Source organism: Cebus imitator, unplaced genomic scaffold (genome assembly GCF_001604975.1).
Source record: "Cebus imitator isolate Cc_AM_T3 unplaced genomic scaffold, Cebus_imitator-1.0 Scaffold339, whole genome shotgun sequence".
Lineage (NCBI taxonomy): Eukaryota > Metazoa > Chordata > Mammalia > Primates > Cebidae > Cebus > Cebus imitator.
The window spans coordinates 464,277-484,038 of NW_016107654.1; the positions used below are offsets into that span (position 1 = coordinate 464,277).

Here is a 19,762-nt window from a genome sequence, read left to right on the forward strand (position 1 = left end):
CCTGTAATCCCAGCACTTTGGGAGGCCCGGGCAGGCGGATCGCCTGAGCTCAGAAGCTCAACACCAGCCTGGGCAAGATGACAAAACCCTGTCTCTACTAAAAATACAAACATAAGCCAGGTGTGCTGGCACCAGTGTGAGGTCCCAGCGATTTGTGGGGCTGAGGCAGGGGAAAAGCTTGAACCCAGGGGGTTAGGGATGGGGGTGGGGAGCTGCCAACCCAGAATTCTACATCCCTGGAAGCATCTTTGAAAAATTAAGGCAAAAGAAGAACTTTTTCAAACAAACAAAAGCTGAGAGAATTCATTTATCAGCAGCCTTGTGCTACCAAAAAAAAAAGTTACTAGAAAGTCTTTAGATTCAAGTAATATACTAATATCACAAAGATAGAAACTTGGACAAGAGAAATAAAGATCTCAGGAGATGTTTAAGATGAAGGTTAAACTATTCTAATGTTTAATTGATCTAAAGAAAACTACTTAAAGCAAACATAATAGCCAATATACTGTAGGGTTTTAGCATATATAAAATTAAAATTCAGAAACAAGATGCAAGACAGGATTGGACCGTACTATTACGAGATTCTTACACTTTATGTGGCATAATAATGAACTGCAGGTAGACCGCCATAAGCGAAAGACGTGTATTGCACACTCCAGGGCAACCATGAAAAGCATTAGAAAAAGGTATGAATAATAAAGCCAATACTGAAATAAATAGGAATCATAAAACATTTAAATTCAAAAGAACGCAGAAAAAGGCTGGGCATGGTGGCTCACGCCTATAAGCTCAGCACTTTGGGAGGCCGAGGCGGGTGGATCACCTGAGCTCAGGAGTTCGAGACCAGCCTGGCCAACACAGTGAAACCCTGACTCTACTAAAAACACAAAAAATTAGCCGGCCATGGTGATGAGCCCCTGTAATCCCAGCTACTCAGGAGGCTGAGGCAGGAGAATCACTTGAACCCAGGAGGCAGAGACTGCAGTGATCTGAGATCCCACTCGAGCCTGGGCAACAAGAGCGAAACTATGTCTCAAAAAAAAAAAACCCACAGAAAAATGAAGAAAAAAAGGAGCAACAGATGATATAAATGGAAAAACTATTAAGATGTTAGACTGAGCTCCAGCTGTATTAATAACCGCATTAGAGATCATCTAAATATGTCAACAGAGAGATGATTATACAGCCGCGTATCACTTCACAGCAGGGTGTGTCCTGAGAAATGTATCACGGAGTGATTTTGCTGAGTCTGAACATCACAGGCTGTACTTACACAAACCCACTACACACTCAGCTTATGGTACCCAGTATTGCTCCTGGGCTACAACCCTCTCTGGCACATGACTGTAGTGAATGTTGCAGGCAGATGTAATGCAGCATGAAGTATATGTACATCTAAACATATCTGACCACAGAAAACGTACAGCAAAAATAGAGAACAGGCTGAACATCCCAAATCCAAAAATCTGAAATCCAGAATCTTCCAAAATCAGAAATTTTCTGAAGACCAACATGACATTCAACAGAAATATTCACTGATGCATTTCAGATCTCAATTTTTTTTTTTTTTTTTAATTTTTTTCAGACAGAGTTTTGCTCTGTCACCCAGGCTAGAGTGCAATGGCACAATCTCGGCTCACTGCAAACTCCAGCTCCCAGGTTCAAGCAATTCTCCTGCCTCAGCCTCCTGAGTAGCTGGGATTACAGGCTCTTGCTACAACACCCGACTAATTTTTGCATTTTTGGTAGAGACAGGGTTTCCCCATGTTGGCCAGGCTGGTTTTGAACTCCTGACCTCAAGTGATCATCCACCCACGTCAGCCTCCCAAAGTGCTGGGATTACGGGTGTGAGCCACCACGCTCAGGTATCAAATTTTTTAATTTGGGATGCACAACTGTTAAGTATAATGCAAATATTCCAAAATCCAAAATGAAATCCAAAACACTTCTGGTACTCAACCTGTGCTATAACCTTATCAGACCACCTCCATAGGATGGTCCGTCGTGGGCTGAAACACTATCAGGCAGCACATGGCTCTATTAGGTAAGCGGGCAAAACCACCAGGTGTGGTGGCGTGCATCTCTAATCCCAGCTACTCCAGAAGCTGAGGGCAGAGGATCCCCTCGAGTGCAGGAGTTTGAATATGCACTGAGCTATGACTGCACCACTGCACTCCAGCCTGGGCAACAGAGTGAAACACTGCCCCTAAAAAATAAAAGTCAGTTGGGTACAGTGGCTCACACTTACAAACCCAGCATTTTGGGAGGCCAAGGCAGGTGGATAGCTTGAGCTCAGGAGTTTGAGACCAGCCTGGGCAACAGAGTGAGACACTATCTCTACAAAATAAAAATGCAAAAAATTCGCTGGGTGTGGTGTTGCATGCCTGTAGTCCCAGCCACTCGGGAGGCTCACGCGGGAGAATCACCTGAGCCCCAAAGGTGAAAGCTGCAATGGGCGTCACTGCATTCCAGCCTGGATGTCAAAGTGACACCCTGTCTCAAAAAATAAAATAAAGCAATATTGTTCTTTACTGAAAAAGCAAATCCAACTACATGCTGTCTACAAGAAAGCCACTTTAAATTTAAAGACAGAGACAGATTAAAAGTGAAAGGGCAGAAAATGATGTACCATGCAAACATTAGCACAAGAAAGTTGAGCAGCTGTGTTAAAATCGGACAACACAACCTTTGAAACAGGGGGTAAGGTTTTGTTTGTTTTTGTTTTTTTGTGACAGAGTCTCTCTGCCGCCCAGGTTGGAGTGCAGTGGTGCGATCTAGGCTCACTTCAACCTTCACCTCCCGGGCTCAAGCAATTCTCCTGCCTCAGCCTCCCAAGAAGCTGGGACTACAGGCGCGTGTCACAGTAGGCGGCTAATTTTTGCATTTTTAGTAGAGATGGGGTTCCCCCATGTTGGCCACGCTGCTCTCAAAACTCCTAAGCTCAAGTGATCTGCCGCTTCAGCCTCCCTAAGTGCTGGGATTACAGGCATAAGCCACTTGTGCCTGGTCTGAGGCATGTCTCTCTGTAAAACCACTCCAGTGGACAATGAATAATCAATGATAAAAAGCAGTACCACTTTGAAACCTCCAATGAAATAAACAACAAATATAGGTAGTAAGCATCAGTGGCTACCAGTATGGGAGAAGGAAAGACAGCCAGACCTCATGGCCCTTCATTTGGGGCTAAAACCACCCACACTCAGAGTCCTACAAAGGGGCCGAACTTGTAAGGTTGCTAAATTAATTAATTTTTTTTTTAAAGAGATGGGGTTTCACCACGTTGCCCAGGCTGATCTTGAGCTCCGGGACTCGAGTGACCCTTCTTCCTCGGCCTGCCAAAGTGCTGCAATTATAGGCATGAGCCACTGCACCCAGCCTTTCCAAGTTTTGCAAGAAACACAGAGGAACCTGCTGAATTGCAACTTGAGTGTGGGATTCGCAGAATTCCAGATGATGGGAGCCTTGAAGCTTCCGGTGGCATGGGTCGTTCAACAGATACACTTAACAAAAAACACGGGACCATGAACAATATAGAAACTGAAGGACAGATGGGCAGCAGTGCTGCAGGTGAAGCTACACTGACACAGAAAGCAGGTGCCGTGGGAGCCGCGACGGAGGCCGCTGGGCGGGGCAGGTCACACACGGGGACAGGCAGGGGGAGCGCCCCAGGCTCCACTTCTCCACCTTGGTGGTGTTTACCAGAGCTCAGCTGAGACAGATTTGTTCGGCTCAATGTTTGTTTTGTATGGTCTTCTGGATCCATATTTAATTTAATTTAATTATTATTTTGAGTTTTCTATCCAAAAAATCAGAGCAGAAGGATAAGGCAGAAGGATCACTTGAGCCCAGGAGCTCAAGACTGGCCTGGGCAACATGGCGAGACCCCGTCCTTCAAAAAATGAGGGACTTGTGTTTAATTTTCAACAAGAAAACTTAGCACACATTGAATTCAGAGAAGACCATGAGTCGTTAAGGATGCGAAGGGAGAAAGGCAGGTGGAGAGGGGACAGAGAGAAGCAAAATCAAGCCCTCTGGATGTCACTAGAGGTTGTTAGAGCACCCGTTCACTAACAAGCAGCTGTTTATTCTGCCAATCCAGCTGAAGCTGGTTTCAGAGGTACAACAGCCCTAGCAGATGTGGGGAAGTTTTCCGTACCAAAAAATTCCAGCCTGTGCTTGCCGGAGGAACGACAGCACAGCAGAATCACCATCCTGCAACTCTGAATGAAAACAATGGGTGCAGGCAGTGGTCACCAAGGACAGTGCACTTTTGGGCAGACAGGAGGCCGCCTCAGGAATCCAGAGCCTTCTTGGCAACACTCCCAGCACATGAACCTCCAGAGCGTTTTCGCCAGAATTAAATCATAAAGTAAAAATCTGAGGTACTTACATGTAAACCAAGGCTTCAGATCTAACTTTCAGGCTATAGGAATTAAGGCAAATGACTTAACAACACAAGAAAGTTACAAGCTAAATCCAGAATCTGGAATCCAGATTCTCTCAGTCAACAGTGTGGCAAATGGGAACAGGCAGGACAGACAGAATGTTTGGATTAAAAAACACAAAAAACCTAAGAGACATTGCAGCAGATTGATCTAATGAGTGGAACCAGTCTGGATCCAATTAGAAAGAGGAATAAAAAGGAAAAGGCATTTTGTTAACGGACCTTTGACCATGGAATGGGCACCAAATAATAATAGGAAATTGTTATTTTTGTTACATGTGAAAATGCATTGCTGTTACGTGAGAAAATGGTCACTTTTTGTCTTAATAGAAATACACTGCGCTATTCAGTAGTAAAAGGGGGTTTGCTTTAAAATAGTAAGTAGTTCAAAACCAAGAAAGGAGGTGGGGGAGAGCACGCCGGTGACGGAGGAGCCTGAGCCGAGAGCTCCGAGGGCTAACCGCGCCCTCACTTTTCACGACAAAACGTTCTTTTAAGGCAAACGAGAGGCTCTGCGGAGAGCCGAGTGCGGCAGAACATGTGGCGAGTGACATGAACATTCAGAGGTGGGAGAAGCCATCACACGGGGAGCCCGCCGGGCGCACGTGTGCAGATGAGAGCTGCTGAAGCACATGTCGCCTTGCCGGGCTGGGACAAGACAGAAGCAGCGCCAGTTTCGGAGTCTAAGAAAAGCACGTGAACTGGAAACGTGGAGATACAGACAGTAAAGTCACGGGGAAGCACGTGTCACACGGACCTGCCTCCATCGGATCCTGCCTCACACCTATGGGGAAGGAGAAGAGGAGGAGAACCAGTGGTCCTCAAAGTGTGGTCCCTAGACCAGAAGCATCAGGGGAAACTGGGAACACTTTAGAAAAGTAAACTCCCAGCCAGGCCAGACCTACTAAATCAGAAACCCCGGCCACGCTCACAGGTGCCAGGGTGAGGGCCATGGGCTAACGTGGCTGGCCTGTTCCAGGGCCCTGCCCGCTCCACCCGGCTGCTGCCTGTGCTCCCCGACACAGCGGTGGGGCTCCACCTTTGGAATGAGGCTCCATTCCTGCCTTCTCCACAGTGGGCGGTGAGTCTGGCGTGCCACATGGCCTCTTTCACAGGCCTCACTGTACAACCTGGGCAACAGTCTATGCTGCACAGGCTGCCGTGAAGCCTGGAAGAGCTACCTACGCAAAGGCTTGGAGTGATGCCTGGCATTGCTACATAAATGGCTGCTCCTGTTCATAGTTCATTAATTTCTAAAACGTGCAGCTAAGACTCAATAATCGAGTTGAAGATGGCTCCACTGGCCAAAAAGATCAGGAAACTCAATGGAGCAACAGGCTGACACCCATGCCCATGTGCTGACTTTGGCCTGCAGCAAATGCAAGCCTGGGGCAGCCAGACACCCTAGCAGTGTGACTGCGTGTGGTGCTTCTCAGGGCCTGGGGCCAACAACCCTCCTGCCTGGCCCCTCGCCATGGCTCTGCCTGTTCCCCCTCTCCTGTTCCAGGGGCAGCAGGGACGGGGCACGGTGAACCCTCTGAGTCCGTGATCCCTGGTGACGGTAGGGAAGTGGCCGAGGCCTGGCCTGCCGGGAACCACAGTTCTGGGCACACCTTGGTGTGACTCTCTTGCCTCAATCTACCCACTTAGTTTACTGCAAGGTAGGAAAAACCTTCACAAAACCATGGTCATAAAAGATAAAAGACAAACACAACAGGCCATTTTCTTTTTTTTAGTGACACAGTCTTGCTCTGTCCCCAGGCTGGAGTGCAATGGCACCATCTCGAAATGCTGCAACCTCCGCCTCCCGGGTTCCAGCAGTTCTCCTGCCTCAGCCTCCCGAGGAGCTGGGACTACAGGCGTGTGTCACCACACCTGGCAAATTTTTGTATTTTTAGTAGAGACAGGGTTTCACCATGTTGGCCAGGCTGGTCTCCATCTCCTGACCTCGTGATCCACCCACCTCGACCTCCCAAAGTGCTGGGATTACAGGTGTGAGCCACCATGCCCGGCCACAACAGGACATTTTCATTCAAAAAACGTGTCTACACAATCGTCCTTTTTAATAAGCTCTCCTGGGATTTCAGTATCGGGACCTGCTCGGCTGGTTTTGTGCAGAAGCCACTTAGGCTCCCTCCCTGGTCATGCAGCACAACTCACTGGAGGGGTCTGGGGGGCCGCAGCTGGGCTGGGCTTTCTCACCCGTTTCTCGTGGCTGCTTTAAATGAAAACAAACGTGCTTACTTCATGGTCCACGCTCTCGGTAGCCATGCACTGGTTGTTGGCCAGAGTGGTGATCTCTCGGCTCTTCGGCGTTTCCATCCGGCAGCTGCAGAGAGGCACTTCCTGGAGGCCATCTGTCTCCAGCACGTCCGGACCGTTAGCCAACCCTAACATCACACAGACACATGTCAGCTCAGGTAGTCCTGACCTCAAAAGAATCATCTAGAAAGCAATCGATTATAGAGTCTCAATAGTGCTCTCCCATGCCAGGAAATAAAAGCAATGCAGTTGATTACCTAGGCACAAACAGCCCTGCAAGGAGGGTGGGAGGTGGTGGGGTGGCTGTGGGGCTGGGCAGTGCCCACAGGCCCACGGATGGCCACCACCTGAGCAACATGAAGGAGTGGCCTATACCTCCTCAACTAACAACCCCCCTGCCAGGGTCTCAAAAAGCATCTGTTAATCTGTGTTCTCAGGTTCTCAGGACCCAAAGCCAGAGGCTGGTACCTCTGGCAGCAGCTCCTAAATCTTTTGGTTTTCCAACAAAAGTGCATTAATTACCCTTTAAGATCTTGTTTTCCTACTTGGTTTTAAAATGGCAGCCACCAAAAAAATAAATAAATAATCAGTTTGGAAGGGTTTAATAACGGTTCATCTATTATCTATAGTTCCACTCACCTACTGCAATAGTCCACAGAGCCCATTTATCAGGCTGAAGGAGGAAACATAAACTAGAGGAGAATGAGAGCTCAACATGTGTCTGACAGTGACAGCGTCGTCCACAGGGCAGGCTGCAGCGGAGCTGTGATCAACAGGCGGCCTTGGGCCCGTCCCAGCATAGCCAGGGCTGCTGCCCCCACACCCTGCCCCCAGCCCAGGGCAGGAGAGACCAGCAAGGGCAAGGCTGTTGAGTGGCAGAGGCAGGGTGGAGGCAGCCGCCAGGGAGACCCTCAAGTGTGGCAAGGGGCTACAGTGGGTACTGCTCCCAAAGGAAGCCAGATCACAATTCACATTTTCTTTCTTGTTAAACAGTCAAAGCAGAAATAGAAGGTGAGCCGGTGTCTCAAATACTCACTATTAACTCTGAATTAAAAATAATTAACTCTTGTTTTCACATCTAAAAACACGCTGTTGAAATATATTAAAACAGAGACCAGGGCTAAAGAATCCATGAACAGACAAGACCAGTTGAGCCAAGGAGGCCATCTTGACCTTGCCTGATTTGAAAACAAAGGCAATCTTGGGCTACTTCTTGCAAATACCTCTAACAAAGAAAAGTAAGACTTAAGCTCTACCACTGAGAAGCAGCCAACCCATCTCTGTCACTAGGGTCTTTCCAGCAGGACGGAACAAATGATGCAAGTGCGCCATGAACCAATCGGTGCTTTCTGGGCCTGGCTTCCGTGTCCACCCTGAAAGCCTTCCCTTTGTGTTTCGTCAGTGCGGCTCCCACCATGCTTCTGGTTTGGAGCTGCACAGTTCATAAATCGCTGCTCAAGGAAACCCTTTAAAAACTGTGTTGTGCCTTTGTTCATCTTTTAACAACACCCAGGCTGAGTCACCCACGGTCACTTCTGTTGGTCTCTAGCCCGTCTGTATTCTGATACTGGTCACAGCCAGGAGAGAATCCACATCTGTGCAAAGAGCCGATGAGCATGTGAATCACGCACTGCCATCCACGGGTCTCTCTATGCAGGAAGGCAGCCTCCCGATGTCACCGACTCCGGCACAGAGGCATGTCCTAATCACGGGCTGCCCAAGGTCCCACCCTCACCTCTGGATCACCCGTACCCCTAAAGACCAGGAGAACGATGAAGTGAACTTGAATTCGAATCACTACACGTTTAAAGCTGGGCAGGCCTCTGAGATGATCCTGCCCAACAACCTGATTTTAAAAAGGAGAAAACAGACACAAACCACCCAAGGCTGTGAGATAACTTTCTAACACAGGGCCGGCCGACGGTGGCCGGGAGGCTGTGATGAGGCAGGTGAAAACCCAGGGCCGACACGCTGGGACGACACTGCAGCCGCTCAGACACCACCGTGGACATGGGGTGCTTCTGTTCCCACAGTGAGGGACTGCCAGGAACATCAAATGAAATGATTTAAGAAATCCTCAAGCAATCAACCTCCACCAAGCTCTGTCTCTGCCTCCCCAGTCCACATTGCCATAGTTATGGGCTCCTGGCCTCTCCCAGGCTCAGACCCTTGGCCTCCTACTGCTGCTGGGTTACATACTCAGGCTCAATTCGGCAGGCCCAAGAGCAAGGCAACGGGGAAAGCGACGAATGCATATGGAGAGGACTTCCCATCTTCATATTCTCTCCTTGGCCCAAGGCTCAAGCCTGGACCTGAGCCCATGAGCCACAACCACAGGCACCACCTGCCCCCACCGGCCGCTCAGCACACTGCACAGGCCTGTCTCATCTGAGCCGCACACCACCCAGGTCTCCCAGGGCCCCGGCTCCTGCCCTCCTGTCCAGTGCCACTTGACCACTGCTCCCTCTGGGGTCCCGAGCCACACGGCCAGCACCAACACAGGGGGTGACGCCGCCTGTCTCTTCCACATGCTGATTCTCTACACCAAGAACACAACTGAACGGGCCAATCACTGACTGACCAATTGGTGCTGATCAAACACAGGTAAATAAATGTTGGGAGGCCGATGTGTAAAGTGTCATGCAAGATGGGGGGCCCCTACTAGCTGCTGTCCCTCCTCCGATTCCGTGTTGGAGCTCGCCATCCTGGCCCTGAGCCCAGCACCATCCGTCCCCTACGGCCAGTCTCCTCCCTTTTGCCAAAGGCGGGAGGTGAACGCCGACAGGTGGCAGAGCCCTCACGTGCCAACTCCTCTGTCCCCTGCCACTCAGCACGCCCAAGGCCGCCACAGCAGGAGTCGACTAGATACAATGAAATACTACTTCCTACGTAAAACCAGGTAACTTCCTGACACCTCTAGCTCGAAAAGCAAGTTCAGAAAACTGAAACACTCCGTGTTATACTTAATCCACAAAGAAAGTGTGGGGTGACTGTGCTGAGGACTTCGTGATACTTCAAGGAGGTTTCTGCTCCATTTGGTGCAAGAGGAAAACAAATCGTCGTTTGCCTGACGGACAAGGTTAGGGTTTCTATCTTCAGCTAAAGATGTGATTTCCTAGGTGAGTTACATACATGACTCAAACCTTCCTCAGTGCTCAAAACCTTAAAAAGCTAGTTAATTTGTCATTTAAAATGGCCCACTAAACCCCTCCAGTCGTCTGTAATGCCACACCAGCAAGATCTGTGTGGAATGTAAACAGAAGCTTTCCATTTCCTCCACACCATGCTTCAAATACATCTTCCCAAATAATCAAACAGCTATTAGCTACTCTTCACTGATAGAAGGTTTCTAAGTGGCTTAAAATGAGAAAAAACTGAGAGAAAGTGTGAGAACTGACAACTTCTAGCACAAGAACTCCCAACAGAAGCTCCTGATGCACCTGTGACTTAGAGGCACAAAAATACACAAAGTTCGAATATTCCATCACAGAATATATCTTCTGAACTCCCAGCTCAACACTGCCCAGGGACATGTTTCAGCCAGTCAGAGACCACCAGAGACACCTTATTCAATAGTCCATCCCTGTGTGCTGAGCCGCCACCGGGGACGAAGGGCGCCTGGCCACGAGCAATCCTCCACAGAGCGCGCCTGACCCACGATGGGAGACAGACGACCATGGCCAGGCCTCGCTTGGGCTTTGCAGTTTGCTCTTGGAGGGTTTCCGTAATTTCTGTTTCTTCACTTGCACACCGTGACACGGCAAACACACCCTGTCCTGTCTACACCTCACCTGGAAGAGAGGCATTTAACCTGATCTTCTACTAGGCTCCACCGGGGGCATCGTGCCAATAGAGAGGCCAGAGCCCTGGACACAAAGGACCAAGATGGTGCCTGGTCTCAGTTACAACACCGCGTTCACCTTCTGCTTGTGAGGACAGAATTCCTTTGACGCGGAGATCCAGGGAGTCCAGAGAAACTTCCATGTACCCCGTGCTGTCTCCCGGTGCTGTCTGTTCAGTGCTTCCTGAAGATGACTTATACGGCTCAGAACCTAGGCACGAAACGCACACACATCAGACACCACGTGCCCGGGCGGCTGCACCCACCCAGACGCCACAGGGCAGCCAGGCTGAGGCCCCAGGAAACGGACTGCTGCAAATTAATCCATTCAAAACCACAAGCTGAAACCCACTACTGCCTAGGCCGCCCCAGCTTCCGGTTTCACTATTTCTCTCCCACATATTATTTTGCTGATTCCCCCTTTTAGACATAATATTCATGGGGGAGGAGAGACGCTGTGCAGACAGAAACAAAGGCATCAATGTGTCAGTACATCTTTCTCTGTGACTATACCAACTTCATAAAAGCTATCAAATAATCAAAGAAATAGAAAAAAACATGGTACTCCTATGTTGTGGATTATTTTTAAATAAAACAGAAAAATCTAACGTACGGATTTGAAAGATCAGATGTAAAGTAGCTAAAGAGATGGCCCAAGGGGCTGTGTTGTGGTGAAATCTGTGTCAGAGGGAAGGCACTGGCACCCAGGGAGGCCCCCGGAAAGGCTCGGTGTCAACTCCAGTAGACACGGTAGGCTCATGACACCCACAGAAGGAGCTTGGGTGCTGCGAGAACTGGCACCCCTGGGCTGGCAGCAAGGGCAGCAGCGGGCGCAAACAATTCTGTGGGTTCCTCTGCCCTCAAGGACACATGAGTGGTGGCCAGGACAGCGTGTCCACACTTCCCAGGAGGGCAGGAGGAAGATGTACAAAATTGGGTGTTTGTAATCACAAGGGTATTTCACTGTGGAGGCCTGTGAAAGTACGCGCCTACACCAGGTAATATCTAAGTCCGGCAAAGGGTGGATGCCCACATTTCACAGCCAAGCTTCTGGGGATTTATTTCAATGACATTTATTTCTACAAATGAACACTAGTAAAGAGGTATGGTAACGAGTCTTTTAATTCAAGCCACATGCTCCACCTAGATCTTAGACAGACAGCAAAAGTCAACCACCTCTGAGAAATCACCATCATCAACTTGAAGAACAGGAATACTCTTCATATAGTTTTAAACAAAAAGATTTAAAAAAAAAATCATAAAGAAATAAAATTCAAACTCCTATGTGAATATTTAAAGGCACGCATTTTGCACATTATAGCCAAGATGACAAAGATGAACAACTTTTAGCCTTGGCTCTACACATGCTTTTGTTGGCCAACAGTAAAAGCCACATCTGGTGTTATGATCTGAATCAATAAACTGAGGTGAAAAGAAACATAACCGAAGCAGCACACACAGCTCCCGGGGGGGGAGGGGCAATCACATCCTCCACCCTCAAACTCCAGGAGCCCCCACGGTGACTGCCTCACACCCCAGGGCTCACGCAACCCTGTTTCAGGAAGGGACTGCCAGTTGACACACCCACTCTACACTGGGAAATCTAGATTAGCCAAAATCACTGTGAAAAAGAACCTAGTGCTGCCGCTCTGTGACACTGGTATAAGGATAAACAAATAAATAAATGAAGCAGACTGGAACGTCCAGGAACAGCCCCACATTGACTGTCAACAGGAGGAGAAAAGTCAATTCAGCCAGCAGTACCTATGGCAACTGCACATCCAGTGCAAAGAAGAGGCCTGCACCACAGCTCCCTCAAACCTGAGTGCAGGATGAACCGGCATGCGGCGCTAGACCTGCAAAACGTCAAGAAGAAAACACAGGGCAAAACCTCCGTGACAGGGTCTGTCCGAGATTTCTTAGAGCACAAAAGTAGGAACCATGAAGTACAATAATTCATAACTTAGACTTCAAGGAAATTTTAAAAACTTCTGCTCTTCTAAATGTAGCATTAAGAAAATGAAAACGCAAGTCAGAGACTAGTTACAAATGCATGCAAAACATCCAGAATATTTAAAAAGCTCTTTTCAACCAGTAAGAAGAAAAACCACCAGATTTTAAAGTACGCAAAGATGTGAATAGACAGGTTTCAAAAGAAAATAAATGAACACTAAAACGTGCAGTCTCATTCCGCATTAGGTAAAAGCAAACTGAAACTACAGTGAAACACCACTGCACATCCGGAGAGCCACTGAAATTAAAAAGACCAACCCTAACAAGTGCTGACAAGGACACAGGGGAACTGGAATGCTCAGGCGCTGTTGTGGAGATCTAAAACAGGACGAGTGCTTAGAAACCAGCTTGGCAGCTTCCTGAAGAGCTGAACACACACCACTCTATTCAGCCATTCTGCTCCCAGACAGCCAGCCAACATCTAGGAAGGCACCTGTTCAAAAAGACTTACACATAAATGTTCACAGCCACTTAGTTTCTAACAGCCCAAGGCTGGAAAAAGCCCAAAGCCCATGGACAGACAGACTGTGGGGCAGCCACACAATGGGACAATTCTCAGCAATGGAGAGAAACAAACTCCTGGCCATATGACAGCCCAGCAACTCCAAACAATTATGCCTAGAGAAGCCAGATGAAAAAAACTGCACAATTCTGTCTAGATAATTCTACAGAGCACTAACGAATAATCAGACACAGAGCAGACCAACGGCTGCCTGGAGGCAGGGAAGGGGGGCAGGAAAGGGGCCGGGTTATCAAGGAGCAGGAGGGACCTGGGGAGACAAGAGGCACTCACGGCACTGATCAGCTGACTGTGCTGATGGATTCAAGGTCATAAACACATTAAAACTCGTCAAATTTTGTGATTTATTTCTGTACATTTTATTGTATGCCAACTGTACTTCAGTTAAGCGGGAAAGAAAAGAAAAAAAAAAAAAAACGGCCTTGGCACCCTAAACCTGCTGCATCCCTTTGGGGTTTGAGGAGATTTCCTTCCCACTTCACTTGTGATTCACAGGAGACTCTGACTGAGGCGCAGGTGGCTCTCTGAGGGCCATTTCCTGCACACCACGTGGAAGCCGTCCGTGCAGGCCACAGCTTCCAATCACCCATGCAGGCAGCAAACAATTCACCTTCAACAGTGAAGTCGGGGCCGGGCGCAGTGGCGCATGCCTGTAATCCCAGCACTTTGGGAAGCCAAAGCAGGCAGAACGCTTGAGCTCAGGAGTTTGGGACCAGCCTGGCCACATAGCAAAGCCCCATGTCTACCTAAAAAATACAAACAAATAAGCCAGGCATGATGGCACATGCCTATATTCCCAGTTACTTGGGGAGCTGAGGTGGGAGGACCGCCTGAACCCAGAAGGTGGAGGCTGCAGTGAGCTGAGATCATGCCACTGCACCCCAGCCTGGGCAACAGAACCAGATCCTGCCTCAAAAATAAATATATAAAAATTTAAAAGCAACAACAACGAAGTCAATGTCTACTGCATCTTCCAGAAGGAACTACTTCACGGTCACCGGAGTCTCTCTAACAAAGTCATTTTGAACATTTCTTAAAACAGTGGAGCCCTCTTTTCGGATGAAATCCTATCTACCCCAACCCCAGATGGGCCTCGCCTCCTGGCCCCATGCCCCTCCCAGGCAGTCCCCGAGACAGCCCCACAAGATGGGGGTAGAGCCCACATGCCCTCTGTGTTTACCGAGTGCACCGCTGGGCTTCTTTCTACTTCTCCGCCTCCTCTTCCTGGCTGGCTTGATCCAGGGACTGTCGGTCTTCCCTTTCCTTTTGAGAAATTTCTTCTTGATGCTGGATTCAGAACTCTGGAGAACCAAACGGGCAGGCATATAAATCACTGAGCATAGGAAGCTAGGGAAGGCAAGAGCACTACAAGTGTTGTTTCCCTGCAAAACAAAACACTGGCTATGTCTTCATCTCCAATTAAACGGCAAATTTAGCTTGTAGACATTTTCCTGGGTCACATGCTTAAAGGCACCCTGTGCTTTCTCCTAAGCACCTCTCTAAGCTCAGTCCCTTTAGAGGCAACACAAAAACAAAAACAAAATTAAAATGAACTTTATACATCTTCTTTGAATTTGACACAAAAGAAAAGAATAAGTAAATTGGAAAGTTCTAGTCAGGAACTAAATAAAGAAGCCTAGGGAAAGGATCCATGGCTGCTCATCAGCGTCCGTTCATCTCACAAGAAATAACAACGAATACGTAATCTGCTTCAGAATCTATACCCACATCAATGATCTACACAGAGAACAAGGCGGACGTTATAAGTAACTTGTAATATTTCAAGATGTGTTTTAAGCACCTGCTTTTGAAGTCTGGGTGCAGGAAGGGCATCCATGCCACACGTCCCACACGGATGCAGAGCAGGTGCCCCTGCCTTCCACAGGAGGCCACATGAAGGCCACAGTGCCTGCTTCCAGCGGACAGAGGGACACTTAAGGCAGGCACAGCGGCAGCACGCGGGCCTTGCCGACCCCCTGAACGTGTTCCTGCACAAGCTCTGTTGCTGGGCAGCCTTCTGTCGCGAGTTGGGTCCCCTGTGAGGACGGTACTGGGAACACTGCGGCACACACAGCCCTGGCTCCCTGGTGCTCCCCGCACAGCAAAACTTTTGAGAACATGTGCAAGTGCTGCACCCAAAGTCGCTGCTGCTGGAAATCTAGCTGCCCCACTGCCCGCCCCCCGCAAAGACAGACACCTCCATCGTCAAACACCACGGCCCCTCCAAGTCCTCCTCCCACTCACTGGTGTGCCAGGGTCACACCATGGGCCACTTCTCCTGCTGCAGACCATTTCCCAGTTTGTGTGACCCCAACTTGCCGAGCTTCTCCCCACGGCACAGAGCTCTTCCTCAGACACATGAGCCAACTTCTCTTCCCCTATGGAACCCTCAGAAGCTGGGGGTTTCCTGAGGCTCCATCCCAGTGACTCATTGCTCTTCCCCATTTCCAAGCCCCAGTTCCTGCAGACCAGGCTGCACGACTCTGATCTGGACCCTCCTCCAGGAATAACAGGCATCAGTAGGGACACAGCGGAACCACTCTTCCCTCCCGTCCTCGGCACCAAAAAGTTCTGTCCATTCTACCTCGAAACACCTCAAATCCAGCCCTTGCTTCTCGCACATCAGCCAGTGCAGCAGAGTCCCAAACAGCTGTCCTTGCTACAGCGGCTCCCTCTACGGCCTTTCTCCGAGAGTGTCCACAGGCCCTTCAATTCCACCCGCCCAGCATGCAGTGGGGGCAGCCCCGTGCCAGGCCTGGCCCTGTGCTGCAACTCTGCACAGCATCTTTCTCAGGAGGCTTTGCCAGGGACAGGACCATCTGTGGCCATCGCCATGACCAGCTCCAAGCACGTGTGTGAAGTGCTCAGGCCAGGGCTGGGTAAAGGACTGAAGGGTGCTGGTTCTCTGCGTCTCCTCTACTTCAGCGCAGACGTGGAAGGAGGCGCGGGGATTACCAGGTCAGACTCGTCGCCGCCTTCCTCCTCCTCGCCGCTGTCGGCCGACTCCTGCTCCTCCTCAGACTCCCCGTCCATCTGATCAGCCACACAGTCGAAGCAGGAACCCAAACAGAAAACAGAGACCAATTACATCCTTTAGTGGCAGATGACGGATCCAAAACAAACCTCGAAACACGCACTGTTGGCACACGCCAGAGATGCTCACGGGTGGGGACGCCTGCCTGCTCCAGGCCTGGCTCGTGTGTGGGGTCCAGGCAGGGCCAGAGACGCACTCTGGACTTCCACTCCTGCTCCCTGGTCCTGTCCCCACACAGGGACGGGAGCGTGGCTGCACTGCTGCAGCCTCAGGCAAGGGCTCACCCACCGGGTGCTGCACTAGTGAGCGTCAGGTGCTCAAGGTATGTTATGAGACAGAGAATTTGATAAACAGGCCACAAAACACATAGAACAATCATAAAAAGGTTTTCAGAGGCCACAGAACAATACACAGTGTGAGACCTGCCCCCACATACCCACGATCCCAGTCCAACCCCGGAGCCACCATGGCTAAGCTGCCCACGCCTCCTTCCCGTGAACGTCCAGGCAGACGTGGGCCACAGACGAATGTGTTTCTAGTCTGCACAGAAGGCAGGACACTGAGCAGTTCCGTGATTATTACTTTCTTCTAGTTAAAAATATGTTCTGGAATTCTTTCCACTTCTGAACAGATACACCTTATTTTTTCTGCTGTATTTATCTTTTCTATAAGCACAGGCAATACACAAATAGATGTTCAGTGCAAAAGACACTGAAACATGCGTGAGTCTCCGCCCGGCTGTGCCCAGCACTCCCTGAGGCAGCATGGGGTTGTTCTTGCTGGGGTGTTCCACGCTTCTCTGCATTTCCCAGTGGACGGGCACCCATACAACTTCACATCAATGGTGTATTCTATGGCCACGATGGCTCACACTTATAATCCCAACACTTTGGAAGGTGAGGTGAGCAGATCGCTTGAGACCAGGAGTTCAAGACCAGCCTGGGCAATATGGCGAGACCGCTGTTCTCCTATCAAGTTTTTAAAGCTTTGTCTCTAATATCTCTCACTACATAAAACTTTTGAATTTTATCTGAACAAGTCACAGGTGTGTCCATCTTTTCCTTCATGGCTTCTGAGTTTGTGTCTTAACACTAGAAGAACTTCCTCATTACAGATTGGAAAAAACAGTTTCCAGTATTTTCACTCATAGTTGAATATTTTGTACTGACACTTTAAGTCTTCTGGAATTCATTTTTAAAAATACTAGGCACAGTAAGGTATGTTTCACCTACTCAAAAATCGACCCTGCACCGCGTGCGGTTCAGTGGGTTAATATCTTCTGGGGTGTGTGGTCGGCATCACTCTCCTGACTCCGGGATGGAGCCAGCGTTTGTCACATGCCCTGATGCAAGTGCAGGCCTGCCTTTTCCCAAAACACTTGTCAACTGTTCCAGTCCCTCTTAACCACTGATCTAAAACCCCAGTCTCACAATTGAACTTTATCCACACATCACAGACTCCCTGCCCCATTCATTAACCGCCTCAGCGCACCTGAGTGAGTGTCCCCTCAGGCGGCCACGTCCCATGCTCGGGCGTCCCCCCACGGCCCAGCTGGGCACAGTCCCCACTACAACTCTGAGGGTCTCCACCTCCACCCTGACTTCAGAACCCACAGTTACACAGAAGTCCTGCTAGGATCTTGATGGGAACTGTTCTGAATTTATAGGCAAATATGGGGAAAATAAAGTAATGGAGCTTCTCACTCAGACAAATAATGAGTTTCTCCATGAACTTAATTTTTAACCTCTTTCATCAGTTTTATAGTTCCCTGCACATTAACAAGGAACACTCACTTTTCTGTTGTTTATTTCTAGGTACTCTGGTGGTATAAAGAAATTATAACTGCCTTTTTAGGTCTGATATTGTGGTTTGTTTTTCAAAGAGTCCTTATCTTTTAAGATCTCTACTGAAATACCTGCTCCAAGACAACCCACGTGTGGACAACAAGGCCAAATGCTAGAGACTGCTGACTGTCTTCTGTGTGTTTGTGCAGTTTGAAATTTTATACATAGAAAATCTTTTAAAATATCCCTAGGCACTTATTGATTTTACTGATAATGCTGACACTACATTTTCTAACTGGTTATTGCAGCTATACAAGAAAATGACTGGTTTTTATGTCTTGATCACATGTAAGGTCAGCTTAATAGCTGTAATAGTTTTTTAGCTGATTTTGCTAGATGTTTCAGATGGATGAGTATATTCTCAGCAAACTCTTCTCCTTTGTCTTTTAAAATATGAATGTTTCTTTCTGGTTCTTCTCTTACACAATCAGCAGGAACAGTCAAGGCTGCTGTGTTCATGTCAGAGGTGACAGTAGCAGCCCCTCCCTTGTTTCATGACTGACAATCGAAACGTTCTAATCCTTTCCTAAGCGTTCTGACACCTCAGTCATCTTTAACGGAAGTTTTCATCTGTTGGATAGTTTTCTTATTTTAAAAATAAGATAGGCCAATGAAACCACTAATTAAAAGCAGCAGATTAACAACACAGTTAATTCCACTTCCTTCCAAAACTCTGGCAGAGCGACTTTTAAGGAAGAAGCAAGAGCTACTTTATAAAGGGCTGCTTGATCACTGCGCAAACGACAGCTGTAAGGAATCAGGCGAAGGAGGTTGGAAAGAGAAGGGTAACCGCTGACATCAGAATTAAAGGGAGGCCGGGCGACGTTGCTCACACCTAGAATCCAAGCACTTTGGGAGGCCACGGCAGGTTGACCACATGAGCCCGGAAGTTCAAGATTAGCCTGGGCAACACAGGGAGAGACTGTCGATTGAGAGGCCCTCATCTCTACAAAAAATGGAATTTAAAAAAATTAGCTGAGTATGGTGGTGCACACCTGTGGTGCTAGCTACTTTGGAGGCCGAGGTGGGAGGATCACTTGAGCCCAGGAGGTGGAGACTACAATAAACTATGATTTGCCGCTGCATGCCAGCCTGCGCAACAGAGCAAGATCCCATGTCAAAAAATAATAAGAAAGTAAACAGAAAGAGAACTCGGAGTCTAACACCCAAGTGAAACAGGAAGAGAGCAAGCCAGGAGTAGGCCAGGCTGCTTCCTGCATCTGTCCTGGGGTGGGTAGCAGGCCACAGGCCAAAAGCTGCCAGTCCCCTATCCAGGACACAACTCTGGTCACCAGGCCCATTTATGGCTTCAGGCTAAGAGGGGAGGGTCCATCTCTCCCTTCAGCAGCACCCAGAGTGGCTGCCACGCCCAGCTGTCAGGCAACAGGACCCTGCGAGTGGCTTCCGAGCAGAATGGCTAAACCAGGATACCAGTTGTTTCAGGTAAAAAAGGCAGGCCACGCGTAGAAAGAGGTCCCACGTCGACTCCACAGCCAGGGTTTGTCTCTGGGCCAAAGAGCCCTGGTTCCAAAAGGACAAACAGCCCAGTAGATAAATGGCTGGGAGTGTGAACAGGCGCCTCACCAAAAGCATCCAAATGGCCGGAGTGTGAACAGGCGCCTCACCGAAGGCATCCAAACGGCCAGAGTGTGAACAGGCGCCTCACCGAAGGCATCCAAACGGCCAGAGTGTGAACAGGCGCCTCACCAAAGGCATCCAAACGGCCGGGAGTGTGAACAGGCGCCTCACCGAAGGCATCCAAACGGCCGGAGTGTGAACAGGCGCCTCACCGAAGGCATCCAAA

At 49.0% G+C, this 19,762-nt stretch overlaps 1 protein-coding gene across 2 annotated transcripts in view; it reads right to left on the bottom strand.

Moving 5' to 3' along the window:
- Positions 1–19,762, bottom strand: part of EHMT1 (euchromatic histone lysine methyltransferase 1) — a 220,703-nt gene that overhangs the window by 69,178 nt on the left and 131,763 nt on the right. For both annotated transcript variants that reach the window (XM_037730327.1, XM_037730326.1), the window contains exons 7-10: positions 16,036–16,113; positions 14,264–14,381; positions 10,627–10,764; positions 6,689–6,834 (exon numbers count right to left, since the gene is read on the bottom strand). In XM_037730327.1, the coding sequence (XP_037586255.1) occupies positions 6,689–6,834; positions 10,627–10,764; positions 14,264–14,381; positions 16,036–16,113 (480 nt within the window). The remainder of the gene's footprint in view (positions 1–6,688; positions 6,835–10,626; positions 10,765–14,263; positions 14,382–16,035; positions 16,114–19,762) is intronic.